Source organism: Lynx canadensis, chromosome X (assembly GCF_007474595.2).
Source record: "Lynx canadensis isolate LIC74 chromosome X, mLynCan4.pri.v2, whole genome shotgun sequence".
Taxonomy (NCBI): Eukaryota; Metazoa; Chordata; class Mammalia; order Carnivora; family Felidae; genus Lynx; species Lynx canadensis.
Window position 1 is genome coordinate 81,815,135 of NC_044321.2, and position 16,016 is coordinate 81,831,150.

At 39.2% G+C, this 16,016-nt stretch overlaps 1 protein-coding gene across 1 annotated transcript; it reads right to left on the bottom strand.

Annotated features, from left to right (window-relative positions):
• Nucleotides 1-1,129: 1,129 nt before the first annotated feature.
• RAB9B (RAB9B, member RAS oncogene family) lies at nucleotides 1,130-10,382 on the bottom strand. Its single transcript, XM_030306375.1, has 3 exons — nucleotides 10,226-10,382; nucleotides 5,427-5,498; nucleotides 1,130-4,306 (listed from the first exon to the last, which is right to left on the bottom strand). The coding sequence occupies exon 3, from the start codon at nucleotides 4,262-4,264 to the stop codon at nucleotides 3,659-3,661; it is 606 nt and encodes a 201-aa protein (XP_030162235.1). The 5' UTR covers nucleotides 4,265-4,306; nucleotides 5,427-5,498; nucleotides 10,226-10,382; the 3' UTR covers nucleotides 1,130-3,658.
• Nucleotides 10,383-16,016: the final 5,634 nt, after the last annotated feature.

A 16,016-nucleotide genomic window follows, 5' to 3' on the forward strand; every position in this document is an offset into this window, starting at 1 on the left:
TAAATCTATGATCTTCTATAGTCTAAAGGCTGCATTATTATAGCCTAATCAGGATTGTAGGTGCTGTATTTGAAGCATGGTCTGATAATTTGTTAAATGATTATCCTCAGAGATGAAACAGTACATGTAGCCAAAAAAAAAAAAAAAAAAAAAAAAAAAAAATTTCCCCTGTGATTTCAATTGCCCAAAGTTCTTATAGGCAAAAATAGAGGAAGGGGAGAAGAAGCCTAAATCTGTGACAGATGGAATCAATGTAATAAACTTATGTGCTCTTGAGAGATGTGTGTCCATAATTTAAAAGTCACCACTATGGATATTTCAAGTCATTTGATGCTAATGCAAGTATCTTCAAAGTCCAATATGTGAGAAGCAAGAGAACAGTTATTTAACAAAATTATCCTTTGTTTTCTGATTTGTCTCACCTATATTTTTGTGTTTTCCTAAGATCTGGACAGCATTATCAGCCAAGAAAATAAAGGGAATATGTATATTCTGTCTATATTTTGTGATGGTTTTTAACATTTGCTTTAAATTATAAAGAAGAGATAAAGTGGAGAGTCAAGGTCCAATTCCCAGTCTCAATGCTCTTCATGCATTAAAAAGTGGCATAAAATAGGGGCGCCTAGGTGGCTCAATCCGTTAAGCCTGACTTCAGCTCAGGTCATAATCTCGCAGTCCCTGAGTTCGAGCCCATGTGGCTGCTTGGAGTACCTTGGTGAAAAAATGATCCAGAGGCCACATGTAGTGCAGTCTCAGAGAGTGATTTGATTGACAGGTACTGTCTGTCATGCCAACCAGTTTCTCAAAAAGAGAAAGCAGGGGGAGGAAAGCACAAATACTGTATACTGGTTATTCAAAATGCGTTTTTTATTCGCTTTAACACAGATGATTTTTTTTACAGTTGAAACAAAATTTCTGATACACAATTTTGAGGTTTTAAATTTTTTTTTCAACGTTTATTTATTTTTTTTGGGACAGAGAGAGACAGAGCATGAACGGGGGAGGGGCAGAGAGAGAGGGAGACACAGAATCGGAAACAGGCTCCAGGCTCTGAGCCATCAGCCCAGAGCCCGACGCGGGGCTCAAACTCCTCAAACTCACGGACCGCGAGATCGTGACCTGGCTGAAGTCGGACGCTTAACCGACTGCGCCACCCAGGCGCCCCCACAATTTTGAGGTTTTAACAGCACCTACGAGGAGAGGATTGTGGAATACCTCAAGGTAAAATAGAGATGGCTAAGGCAGGCACAAATTAACCTGAAATTCATCAATCCACTTGAAGACATATGGAATCTGAGGCCCCCTGAATGTTAGCCTAATACATGACAATAAACTAAAAATTTTTCTGTATGATGTTTTAATGGACTATTGAAAAGAGTATAGTTCCAATTAGAAATATTCAAAAAATCCAGTGTTAATTTTAAAAAACGTTCTGAAAATACAGCACTGCACATTCTAGTGTACACAATTTCTAAGCCTATATGCACAGTTCCTGGTACTCACAGATTTCAGCCTTTGGTGTTTGATAATTTTACCCAAACTGTATGTCAGCACCCCACTGAGTGTTACTCACCAAAAATGCCACTGTTTTTATCACTTAGTGTTAACTGCTTTTATTAAGATATTGTGTAGTGATTTGGCAGAAGAAAATTGGTATGGCTAAGAGGAAAGGGGCTTCAGATGACCTGTCAATAAAATTAACACTTGCCTTGGTTAGACAGGAGGTCTATGAATAGAATACCCACATAATTTTTTTTTTTTTTACTTAAATGACCACATGCCATTCTAATAGTGACAAGTACTTTTGTGAGTGGATGAAGGTCTTTACATAAGCCTGAGATCTACAAATAGAAACTATTATAAGCAAAGTGCAAGTAGAAAGAGAAGGCCCCAGGTCTCATGCACTTAAAAACAATTAGCATTTAACAGTTCTGATGTACAGATTTTCACCCTAACATAATTGTAGCAAAACAATCATAGAACTTGGAAATCAGTGTGGCTGGCTATAGGCATAGGCAGGATAGGGACCATTACTTAAGAGCTGTGGGGTCCCGGTTCTGCTTTGGACTTCTGGTCTCAAAATTACTTGGACAAAGGGGTCACGACTATATTTAAATTAGAAATATTGAATATGACTGGGTTGAAATACCATCTTCCACTTGTCTGTGTAGTCTAAAATTCCCAGAGCTCTTAAAGTACATAAGGTCCCATGTGTAAGGCTGATTCCATATGCGGTGACAATGGAGAGTTCTAGGTTGTATTCCTGTAAAAGCTTCTGCTTCCTCCCCAGCCTACATGTCTTTTGGGGGGTCATTTCTAACTGTCCCTTACTACCTTGGGTCACTATTTTTATCATAGATGTTTTAAAAGTACAGATTAAAAACTCTGCAGGACAAACAGATCTTAGACTGCAAGACAACAAGAACTAGACTGCATATCTATAATACAGTATTTAGAGCTGGAAGGGACCTTAAACCAAACATCTAGCCAGTACAGAAAATATTTTTATGGTATTTTAACAGATGGTCATCTAGTATCTTCTTGAATATTTTCATTGGAAGGGAGTTCACTATTAAGGCAGTCCATTCCACTGTGGGACAACTCTGTGAGAAATTCATTCCACCACTGGGTTAAAGTCGGCTCTCTTGTTACTTTCAACATCCTAGTTTGTCAAGCTGAACATACAGTGAAACATACAAGATATTAGTTCCTTCTACAATCAGTATTTGAATTAAGGAACCTTGTGAGAAAAGGTCATTACCCATCCACTCCCCACTCTTTTCGGAAGGTTTCTCTGAGAACAGAGCATGGTGGATCAAAGGACCATCAAAATTATCAGCAGACAGTACTGCATCCAAAGTCATATATTAAGCAACATTGCTAAATTGATAAGAGGTTGTCAGAGAAGCAACATCCCTATGCAGCAAAAGGAGACTTATGAAGTAAAAGCAGACCAACCATTTATTTGCAAGAGTGGTGGGTATATTTAAGCATAATCCATTCACTAGTACCATGTTACTTCAAACACAAAGAGTATAATCAAGTTACACTGCCATCAGTGTATCTCTTATTGAGATACTTTTTGAAAAGCCCACATGGTAACAAATCACATATAAGGACTTAAACAAGGCAGTGTACATCATTATACTCTTACAATACAAATTATTACAACCTTTTTATAATTGAAGCTTAGGACATCCTTGTTTGCGTTATTATTTTTTCATTGTGACACAGCTCAAGAGTCTTATTTTTTTTCCTTTGGCAGAAATGTCAGAAACTGCTTGCCAAGAGTTCATGGTGACATTTGTTAGCTGATTAATGGAACACTTTAAGGGACAGCTGTAGCTCCTTAACTCCTTCATGTTATTGGGTTCTAAGTTTAAACTGCAATTTGAAAAATATTTAAATCTCTCAGGACCAAAGCTTTCTGAAATGCCCTGATACACACAAGAAGGAAACAGAAGAAATCACAAAAAATACATTTGGCTTGACAAAGCTTTTTTTTTTTTTAATCACTCTACAACCTCAATTTGAAAGGCTCTGACATACAACCACAACCTTCTACCTTTTACGTGTGTGTGCACTCTTAGAGGGGCACAGTTATTCTGACACTATTGACTGAACAATTTGGGGCACACTTTTAAAAGGCTTCCTACTTTTAACAGCATGAAGATCCTGCTTTGGAGCCACTGTTCAAGTCAATAGTATGACCTAACATGCAATGTTCCAGCTGTTCCTCTACAGCCAACACCTGCCTGACAGCTTCTTCAAAGGCTACTGTCACATTAGTATCATCTTTGGCACTTGTTTCTAGATAAGGGTAATCCCCATTCTCCATGCACCAGGTTTGTGCCTCCTCAGTAGTCACTTGCCTATCCTCTTTGTCTACCTTGTTACCCAGAACTACAAAGGGGAAGTGCTCAGGGTCTTTCACATCAGCATAGTAGATGAATTCTTTCTGCCAGTTACCAAGGTTCTCAAAGCTCTGCCGGTCATCCACGCTGAAGGTCAAGAGGCAGCAGTCTGCTCCCCTGTAGAAGGGTGTCCTAAGGCTCTTGAAACGCTCCTGCCCTGCAGTGTCCCAGATCTGGAGAGTTACAAAACGTCCATCTACCTCCAGATCTCGATTTAAGAACTCTACCCCTATGGTGTGAAAAGCCTGGGAGTCAAATTTATTGGTTACATAACGGTTCATAAGTGAGCTTTTCCCAACTCCACCATCACCCAAGAGAATAACCTTTAAGAGCAAGGATTTCCCACTCATTCTTGCAGCACCAGATGGGGAGGAGTTTATAACCAAGAGAACCTGAAAATAAAAGAAAAAGTAGGAGGTAAAACATTTAAACCTGGAACTGAAATCAACTTTATAGTAAAATTTTCTGAACTATATGACCTAATAATTTAACTTCTCTTGATTCATGCTCACTAACTATATTATATAGTACAACAGAAGGAATAAAATTCTTTTTGCATACAAGGGAAAAAAGGTCTTGTTTTTCTGAGGTCTTTTGCCTGTGCCAGGAAAATGGCTGAATGCCATGGGTAAATGGACTAGCAGATGGTGCTATAATTTGGTTCAGTTCTGACCCTATTCTAGGGGAGAGAGCACAGAACAGGAATATCACTCAAATGTGTAACCATATTATTAGCTTCCAGTTTGGACAGGTCCAAACAAGAGGCAAACAGTATGAAATTGATTTGGAGTTTGAAGCCTGTTCATGATGGACCCAAGAATTATTGAGGAGAGAAAGCTGCATAAGCTGAAATTTTAATTCCATCAGTAGAGTTTGGGGATACAATTAGACCTTGGAGGAGAGATAAAGGTCAAGTTTCTTCAGGAATTTGCCTTATTATACTTGCATTGATACAGATACCCTCACAAGTAAAGGATCTTCCATAATCTTTTCTTGATTGTTGGCTGGTATCATTATAGCGGCTATCATTTAGGAAGAAAATCTTGAATAGCTTATTAATTTTTGTATGTAGGTTCTAATACCATAATAGTACCAATGAAAATATACTGTAAACTTTAAATTGCTAATAATTATACAGTACCCTTCTTGTTACCTCAGCAACATGTCTGTACATGGGATATCTAGAATGCATCGTAACATAAAAAGATCAAATTTTACTGAACAATTAACCTGTACTAGATTTTGTTAAGTACTTTCACACTAGGTCTAGTGTGGGAACACAACAATGATGATGTTAATTGGGTGTTATTTATGCAAGAGACCCAAAGAGATGAAAACTAAATACTAATCAAAAGAGCACATGCAAAAGAACTTCTGGAGGTGCACACATTTGAAATGTAATTTTAAAAAGCCCAGTAGTCCTTACTATTATGTTGGTGCATGTATAATAATTATATATTTTTTATAAATATTCATCTTTAAGAGATCAAACGAAAAAATATATATACCTACCCAGTTGGGTCTTTGTCACAATTTTAGTCTTTTCTTTTCCTTGTTCTTGTTTTGTTCTTTATTCTCAGGGTTCTAGAAAATAGATTGAAAAGGATTATTTTAAAAAATCTATAATAAAACAAAGTTAAGACTCTATATAAATATACTCAAGTCAGGAAAAAAAACAGAGCAATCTCAACTTACCTACAGAGGATGCTTTTCACAAATATACTTAAGAGTTTAACATGCTACAAATATTTCACATGGACAAAATAACATTATTGCAAAAACTTTAATTTGTCCTAACAAGTGTACATTAGGGGCACCTGGGTGGCTCAGTCGGTTGAGCATCCAGCTCTTGATTTTGGCTCAGGTCATGATCTCAGGGTTTGTGGGTTTGAGTCCTGTGTTAGGCTCTGTGCTGACAGTGCGGGGTCCACTTGGGATTCTCTCTCTCCTTCTCTCTCAGCCCCTCCCCTGCTTGCTCTCTCTCTGTCTCTCTCTCAAAAATAAACAAACTTAAAAAAACCCAAGTGTACTTAATGTGATTTTAAAAGTTTTATATTGTCTCTCCATTGAACTCTTCATTGAAAGTAAAGGTAAAGAAGATGATATTCACAATAGATGATATTCAGGAAAGGGAAAGCACAGAGGAGTCTAACATGTGTTGAAATTCTAAGTCAGAGATGAAATTCCTTCCCTTTATATCTACCAATGTTCCCATCTCCAAGAAAGTTATTAATGCATTCACCAATCTGCCTCAAGGCTGTCTATGCAATTGATTCCAGAAGATCAGAGAAGAAATAATTATGTTTGGGGATTCCCTGTTTATAATATATTCTCTTGGCTAATTATTTTACTTATTAATTTTGATCATCTGTCTTGAACACAGGTTTTAGTATTTAGCTGGCTTTATTATATTATATTCAAACACAACTTCATTTAACATAATAGTTAATTATGGCAAGAGTGTTATCTAAGCAGTATCAAGAGTGCTGGTCTAAAGAGAAAAAACAGTTCTTAGATTTTTTGAGTGTTCTTTCTTACTGAGGAACAAAGAAGATTTTAAGAAATCTCTATTGCTTGATAATCTCATGCTATTTTTTAAAGTATAGATAAATCATATAATAAGGGATTCATTAGAGTCCTAAATCAGTAATTATGAATTTAAATAATGCCTTCTAAATTGATAGGTTTTATCCTCCTTCTTGGTTTATATCTACTCTAAAAAACTTTCAAGTTTTCTACAATTACTGATTTTTGTCCTCTTTTTTCCTGCCTTCAAACTTCTGTCTTCAGAACTAGCTCAAGTAACAAATATTTCTTTAAATGGAGATGAAACAAGCATTATCACACTTGTTTAGTTTTTATACTGGTCCATAGGATAATTTTACAGGATGCTCACTTAAAAAAGGAACAGAGGAAGTACAAACTTGGGTAATAGTACTGATAGTATTAAGGGTCAGTGCCAAAAGAGCTTCCTCAAGTTCTTAGCAAACAGGTGTTCACATCATTAAACTCACTAACTCTATTTTCCCAGCTGTGGATAAACTCAAATGATGGGTCAAGGACTGAGTATTGTGGAAACCAAACACTCAGCTCCAGGAATAATGATGAAGTATTAAGAACTATCTGAGATAATGCTGCAATTGCTTGTGCATTCCCTTTTGGTCATTTACACATATAACTTCCAGGTACATAGGGTCTATACCAGGGAAAAGGGAGGAAAAGCAATGTAGTTCAGTGTCAAGTGCACTACAGGATACAAGAGTCTTCATCACTACATTTATTTTATGAACTTGAGCAGGTTATTTAATTTTGCTGTGTTTCAATAACTTCCTATATAAATATACACTTGACAATAACTGCCCTACTTAACTCACAGGATTATGGGGGAAATGAATAACTTATGAAGTCTGCAAAGATTTGTAACCATTTACTGAAATTTTTGGTTTGAGATTTTTGTTTCTTTTGCTCTTCCACCTCCTTTCATTCACTGTTGGGGGCCTTGTGAGTCACTATTAACCCTTCTCAGAAAAGATCAGCCAGTAGGAGGATAACAATTCTTCTTTTTCTCTTTCTTCAATATCTGAGAAGGCCTTGTTCCCCAACAATTTTGAGCATCTGCATATACCAACAGAATCTCAGCATTGGAGGGACCTTACGGGTCTTCTGGTCTAATATTGTTACTGATGCTTGAGAAAACATTTGAGTGCTTATTGTGTTCTGTGACCTTACAAAGGTAACCCTCCACTCTCCTCTACTTCCTCCAACTCCCATTTGTTTGCTGAAGGTAGAAGTGAATACATGTCTTCTTGCCTTTAGTCACTAAATCCTGTGGACTTTTCCTTGGAATATCCTTTTTAAGTCCTCTGCTAACATCCTCTTTTGGCCCACATCTACCTTGCTCTAATATGTTATGAAACCTTCCTGGCTCTTCTCTCCCTGTCTTTGGTTTACAAATTAACATATAAGCTTCAGATCTCATGGTTTATAGTTGAAATGATATTATTATACTGCCTTATTTTGTCAAATACCCTTTTTTCCCTAAGTATGTCTTTCCTACACAACCAAATTTAAATTCCTGGAAGGTAAGTCCCTTTTTTTGCATATGTCTTTGAAGCCCCTCCAGCATGCAGCAAGCACCAGGGTCCTTCACATGGATAATCAATACTAATTAGGTGGGTGCCCAAAACTAATGCCTCTGAATTGATGCCAAGGAACAAGAGATCTGCAGTTCTGTAATATGTCCAAATACTATTATTTATTTGTGACTAAAGAGAAGTTACGGACTTATCTGGATCACTTTCTAGATGGAACTTAACAGGAATTTCACCTGTTGAAAGCCAGTGGAAATGCTCCAGTTTCCCTCCCTGTCCCCCTACATTTTTAAAATAAATATATAAATTTCTTCATCCCCACCAAATACAAGAGCAGTATAACTGTCTCCACATGTTTTCATTGGATGCTAGCATCCCCATCATCATCATCATTTGAAACTAAGTGTGATATCCTTTAGTACATACTCAAAAAGATCTAGCACAGTATAAAAGCAAACCAAAATTTTGCCTCTCCCAGAATATGCCAAATTTAAGTCAAACCTTAAAAGAAGATAGCAATATGTAGGCAGTGAAATTCTTTAATAACCCTAAGTATATTTAACAGGAAAGTCTGATCCCATATGCATTCTGTACGGGTCCCATATCAGGTGAGGATTTTGACTCAAATGTTTAATATGAATTTGGTCCTCTTCAGAGACAGATCTGCCTGTAAACAATTCAAACATCCTAGAAATGCAATTCCCCTTTCTTATCCCACTTCCCGCAATTAACAAGAATTTTCTAAGAATAGTATACTCACTTTTCCCCCCACTTAAGGTCTAAGTCCCAGACAATAAGGTAAATTAGAAATTCACGCAACTGATACTTCCTAGTTTTTTTCTGTTCTTCAACACACTTGAAACCACATCCACACAGCTTATTAAAATTATTGTATTTAGTTGGGAATGCTTGGGGTTGGGGAGAGGTGCAGAAGGAGGCAGTACAATGACGAGAAAGAGGCTGAATTTTTGAAAATAGTACATTTTAGTATGATGATGGAGAGAAGAGAAATGAAAAAACAAATTGGCTATGTCAGTTCAGTTGCCATGTGTGGAAGGATGCTCAAATCCATAGTGCAGATTGTTTGGGAGCAAGTGTTGAGAGGGATGTGGTACTGCAGGGCTGGAGGTGGAGAAAGAGCATCAGGGGAGAGCTAGGCAGTGGATGAGAGTGGCCCTGGTGACAATCTGCACAAGGGAGGAGCCATGGTTAAAGCTATAGGGAAAGCCCATCTTGTGGTGACACACTGGTTGGGCTACTCAACTCACTGTTGATTCCTGGCACAATATTTGGAAATTAAGCACTGGAGAATTGGACAGGGCTTTAACTTATGTAAAAATCAATACAAATAAGAAATGATTGCATCTTTGAGACCCTCTACCTTAAATGGTATATAGGTTGTTGCCAGTACAACCTGATGCTTGTTGGTGGGGGTGCGGTGGGTTCTGTAGTGGGGAAGCCCTCTGACACACTGGATTCATCGTGTAGAGCGAACAAGTTATCGGCTGCATCCCTACTCTGAGTCCAAATGTCACAGCTGTCACGCCACTGAAACGCTATTCCCACATTTATGCCCATATTTATGTCCTATATGCCATCAGAAGGGTTCAGTGTGGAATTTCACCTCTAACTTTTCACTCCTCACAATGACAGCTCTAGGGCTATGAGCCCGAAGGCACACTAGGTAGCAATTTGGCACTGTTCCGAGGCCACTTATTCCCAAGTAGACTGCCGGGAGACAGGTAGGTGATGTTTGGGTGACATTAAGTGAGCAGGGTACAGAGAAAAGAAGCTTCCTTAGGAGACCAGGAATGCGGTCATCTCTACAACAGGGTCACTGTTAGCATTGGGAATCTAGAAAGTGAGATGTTACGCACAGTTCCAAATACCTCGGATCCACGTCGTCTCACCTCACCCCCATCTCTCAGAACGCGCGGCTGTGGCGCATGCGCACTGAGCCACACCCGCTCCCCACGGAGCCCTGCGTCTATCTGCCGGGCTTTGGCAGCTTCTCCAAATTACTCAGCAACGCCCCGCTCCACCGTCACCTCCCCCCACAACTCCGACCCCTGCAGCGCCTAGGCCTCTTTCCCAAGGTGCAAATGCCCCCGGAGATCACCCAGACCTCCCTTTCTCCCTCTTCCCACAGTCCCCCTACCTCCCGGCCTCCGGCGTCCGCGGCCGCTAGCCCCTCTCCCTGCCCACGCACCGGCATCTTACCCAATACAATGGGAGAGAGACGGGAAGAGGTCGCGGGTGCCAGGCAGGTCAGCTTTGCGTGCCGGCAGTCCGACTCCTCAGCGACACGGTCGCCGTTCCTGCTGCCTCCTCCTCGCTGGGTCAGCAAGAGCAGCTCAGACCTCGGTGGCCTGACAGCTGCCGCTCGCGCCCGGCACTGCCGCCGCGCAGCGTCTCGCGCCCGCGCCCGCCAGGGGAGGGGGCGGGGCCCGCGCCGCCTCCTCGTGCCCCTTTCTCGGAGCTGGAGACCCGGCATAGCCGCCTTCCGCCATCGCGTGTTGAGAGGGCTCCTTGGCTCGCTCGTTTTTCTCTCATGTTTATGGTCAAGCCCTGGCCTCCCTTGTCCTCTCCTCCTCCCCTCGCCGATTAGTAGGCACAATGACAATGGACCATCAAATATTGCTCTCCCACTCAGCTCCTCTGCAGCCTGGGGCCACGCCACATTTCCTGCAATTACCCTTCAACTTACCTCATTTACCTTTCCTCCATACCTTCTACTTCTGCAGAAGATAGCGCATAACATCCTCTGGTTTCAAATAATGCAGGGAAATACGTGATCACAACGCATTACTAGGCCCTCTAGCTGAGCACTGCTCATGAAATTCTCTTGGCAATCCAAAGGGAAAGGTTCATATTGGTAGTTCAGGCATAGAAGACACATTGTCCTTTATCTTTAACAGTTACCTTTCTAGATGGCCACACAGAGAGTACTACCCGAGGTTTGTGGAAATGCTGGGGTAGAACACAATGTTCCAGTTGTGCCTAGCCACCCAGCCAGTCCCTTCTTATCTTCTGTGGTCCTCTGGTACCTACAACTAGTTTGTGATTGTTTCCCTTGAAACCAAAAGAGGATGGAGCTCCTGAGGTCAATTAGCCTGCACTCCAACTCTCTGTCAGGCAGATCCATCTCAGAAGCTTCCCTGATGTATAAGGATCTGTACCTGTGTGGCACTGCCCGTCACTCACCATATGCCCCCTCAGGGCTCTCACACATGCTCTCCCTCCATTTGGGCCATTGTCTATCTCTTCACAAATCAACAACTCAATCAATCCCACAGGCACCAGCTTAAATGTCACTTCCTCAGGGTAAACTTTCTCAATATCTTCAGAATAGAGAAAGTGTCCCGATTTATTTTCTTGTGGCCTCCTGTAGTATGCTGTACTTTTCCTTCATAATAGTATCCATTTATGATGGGATATTTAAATGTATGGTTATTTGATTGACAACTGCCTTCCTCCACTAAACTATATTTTACTGTAAAGTCAAGGATTGTGTTTGTTTAGACTTACCATCATATCTCAGAGCCTAGGTCAATGTTTATTACACAGGACATGCTTGAAAAATATTTGTTTAATATGGATTAATGTTATATCATCAACAATTATTGTTATTTGAAAACAAAATGAATGGATCTAATTGAATAAACTAGTCCTGCCCCCCACAAACACCCTAAAACACACTTCTGATAAAGAGATGTACTTAATCCTCAAAATCAATTTTTTACTCACACATTCCTAACTGTAATAAAAAAAATTCTTCAGGCATTGTATGCAATCCAAGTTGGTTTTTCTTTTTATCACAATTGATTTAGCTATTTGTGAGAATAGACTTTAGAATCACCTTGTCAGCTGCTAAAAAATAAACTGGTGGTATTTTTATTGTACCAAATATATAGCTCATTTCGGGGAGGATTGACATTTAACAAATATTAAATGTCCTGATCCATGTACATGAAGCCTTTCCATTTATTTAGGTACTCCTTAGTTTGTTTCAGCAATGCTTTATAATATTCATTGAACAGATGTTATGCACATTTAAAAAAATTATCCCTAAGAGTTTATGCTTTGGAATGCTATTATAAGTGGTATTTTCTTTTAATTTTTTTTCAATGTTTATTTATTTTTGAGACAGAGAGAGCCAGAGCATGAACGGGGGAGGGTCAGAGAGAGAGGGAGACACAGAATCTGAAGCAGGCTCCAGGCTCTGAGCTGTCAGCACAGAGCCCGACGCGGGGCTCAAACTCACAGACCGTGAGATCATGAACTGAGCCGAAGTCGGACGCTTAACTGACTGAGCCACCCAGGCGCCCCAGTATGTTATTTTTAATTCCAAATATTTATTATTTTCCAAAGTGGCTGTACAGTGTCATATTCTACATATGTAGACATACAATTGATTTTTGTATGTTGACCTTCATCCTGCAGCTTTCCTAACCTATTAGTTCTTGTAGCTTTTTTTGTTGTTGTAGATTCTGTCTGTAGTTTTTACTACATAAAATAGTCATGTTGTTTATGGAAAATAAAAAAAATTTTACTTCTTCCTTTTCATTGAAAAATCTTTTGAGCATGGCCCCAATATATGTATATGTATTTATAGATTATATACATTGACTACTGTGCATATATACTTTATACATTACATTATATATGTATTATAATGCATATACATTATAATGCATATACATTAAAGATACTCCAACATAGAGTGTGGCCTGGGTGGCTCAGTTGGTTGAGCATCTGACACTTGAGTTCAGCTCAGGTCATAATCCCAAGGTTGTGGGATCAGTCCCTGTGTCAGGCTCCATGCATGGAGCCTGCATAGGATCTCCTCTCTCTCGCTTTCCCTCCCTCTCTCTCTCCCTCTCTCCCTCTGCCCCTCTCCTGTGCAATCTCTCTCACTCTCTAAAATAAAAAAATAAGTCAACAAAGAAATTTAAAAAGAATGAAAAGAAAAATATGCTGATGTCTCAATATTTTCTTTCTGCACTCCAATGAATTGTTTTGTGAACTGCTCAAAATAACAGTTCTTCATATTAGAATCTCTCATCTTGAAGTGAATTTAGACTCTTTTTTCCTTTTCTCATAGGTGCTATTTTCCAACAGTTTAATAATCTCTGAGAATCCTCCAAACTTACCTTCAAGTTTTAAGGAATTTTTAATTTCTAGTCTTGAGCACTCAGTTCTGTAGCTCATACTGCTGAAGGCATTACATATTTGCAGAATGTGGGAATCCCTGGTAGTCAGTGAAAACTTATGTTAGTCCAAAGACTCCTAACTACAAATCCTATATTAAAAGAATATTTAGAGCTCATTTGAAAAGCAACTACCATTCACGTAGAATAGAATCAATGCAAAAAACTAAAAATAGAACTACCCTACAACCCAGCAATTGCACTACTAGGCATTTATCCACAGGATACAGGTGTGCTGTTTAAAAGGAACACATGCACCCCCATGTTTATAGCAGCACTATCAACAATAGCCAAAGTATGGAAAGAGCCCAAATGTCCATCGATGGATGAATGGATAAAGAAGATGTGGTATGTATATATACAATGGAGTATTACTCGGCAATCAAAAAGAATGAAATCTTGCCATTTGCAAGGACGTGGATGGAACTGGAGGGTATTATGCTAAGTGAAATTAGTCAGAGAAAGACAAAAATCATATGACTTCACGCATATGAGGACTTTAAGAGACAAAACAGATGAACATAAGGGAAGGGAAACAAAAATAATATAAAAACAGGGAGGGGGACAAAACAGAAGAAACTCATAAATATGGAGAACAAACTGAGGGTTATTGGAGGGATTGTGGGAGGGGGTATGGGCTAAATGGGTAAGGGGGATTAAGGAATCTACTCCTGAAATCATTGTTGCACTATATGCTAACTAATTTGAATGTAAATTTTAAAAAATAAAAAATAAAATAAAATAAATAGAAGCTATGCGACTACCATTACTTAATGAGGAAACAACACAAAGTGGGAAGCTTAAAGTGTCAAAGTAACTGCATTAGGTGGTTTTGTGGCTCTCAGACTGGACTATTCCAAATAACCCATCATTGAGGTCGGTGAAACCATGCCCTCCATGACTAATGCTTCCATGCATAATGAAATAATTTAATCCTATCTTTGTGACACAGTTACACACACACACACACACACACACACACACACATCACTTTTCTACCAAAAATAGAATCATAGTGTGGTCAGTATATAGGAAGCTAAACCAGGATTGTCCTCAGATACTGGAGAAAGGGTTACTTTTGTAGAGTGACACACACATGCAAAAATCAGCATTCAATGTATGGAATTTATTATCTCCAAAAGCCCCCAATCTTGATTCAGTTTTAAATACATTGACCTGGGCTTAAAGAAGACACAATTGGAATGTGATTAATGTAAAAGAAAAACCCTGTTCAGTGTTCACAGATGCATATGAAAAAAAGAGTCCATGAAGGGTCCAAATAAATTAATAAACACTGCATACTATTTCCCTTCCTGGAGAATAACAATGCATATTAGAACATTAAAGGCTCTTGGAATTTTGCATTAAAGAAACCATTTTTAAAAATCCAACATTTTCCAAATATATGTGATACAGATTCCAGATTCCTTGTATTTATGGAACACCTTAACAGGACTAATATACCTCAGAACCCGATTTGGCAACTGGTGTCTTAATCAATTTTACAACATTGTCATGTGATAGCAGGAAATTGGTTTGCCTTAAACATGGATGGCAATACATGTCATCTTGGTTGGCCACTTAGGTTGGTTTGTAGTGGCTTTTTGGAGAATTGTGCTGCGGAGAATTCCAAGGTGCATCTAGCTCAGTAGGAAAGAGTGAATAGTTAGTAATGACTACCATGGATGAAGCAATGTGTTTGCCATCCTTGACCCAGAGTATTTGTATAGCAACTGTACTTTTCATATTTTACAGATAGTTCTGATCTTGAATATTTTGTTCTTTTGTCCCCATATTTACAGTAATACTTGTGGCACCATCTGATGTTTTATTCAGAAAACATAGTAGCCACAGATATGTAAAAAGGAAATTGGATGATAAGAATTTGTCAATATTTACCAATCATTGTCCAAAGCATGTTACTGGTTCTGGTGACACAGTATTTTTTTTTATCACTTGACTGGGGATAATCTTGTGGAATGGGGATACTTTGCAAGTTTTTCCACAGCCTGAAGGAAAGATCTCTGAAAATCATCCAATTATTAAAATCCTCAGTATGAATTTAGTTTTATTAATCTAAAAACATGTATTTTGAAGCTCTTTTCACTGAAAAACATTCAGAAACGATGAAAAACTAGTGTCAAAGAGCACCTCTAGTACCCATATTAAGATTCTAAATACCATTCCCCAGTGAAAGGAACCAAGGTTTCTTAGAGAACTGGCTGATTCTGGGTCTATGGCAAGAAGTATCCAAGATGAACCTGGAATTTTTTGCCACACCAGATAGCCAAGAAGCTAAGGAATGGTGAGATAATAAATAATATGTATATTGGTTTCTGGCTCTGGTTCCTGGCACAGAGCCCCTAAAATCCATGCAAATTCCTAATTGATAAGAGCATTGGGAGCATCTTTTTTTCTCATATTTGGTCTTCAACCCCAGTTCTTGACACAAGGCTCCTAAATCCCTCGGAATTTGTTGGGTGATAGAACTGTCTTTTGTTCTAATGGGGTGACTCTGGGTGAGTTCTTGGATGGCTCCTGGATGGGATGGGGCCTGGTCACCAGAAATACCAAGCCATAATTAGAAACTTGGAGTTTTCAGCCCTGCCCCCCACTTCTTTGGTGAGGGGAGAGGGTCTGGAAATGGAGTTAAAAATTGATTCTGTTTAAGTGAGGAAGCCTCCATAAAAATCTCAAAAGTATGGGACTTGGAGAGCATCCAGGTTGGTAAACACATCGAGGTACTGAGAGGGTGATACACCCCAATTCCACAGGGATAGAAGATCCTCCCCTGAGGACCC

Bases quoted from the DNA above. Each gene is read 5' to 3' on its own strand.
- RAB9B (XM_030306375.1), bottom strand. From the start codon at position 4,264: ATGAGTGGGAAATCCTTGCTCTTAAAGGTTATTCTCTTGGGTGATGGT.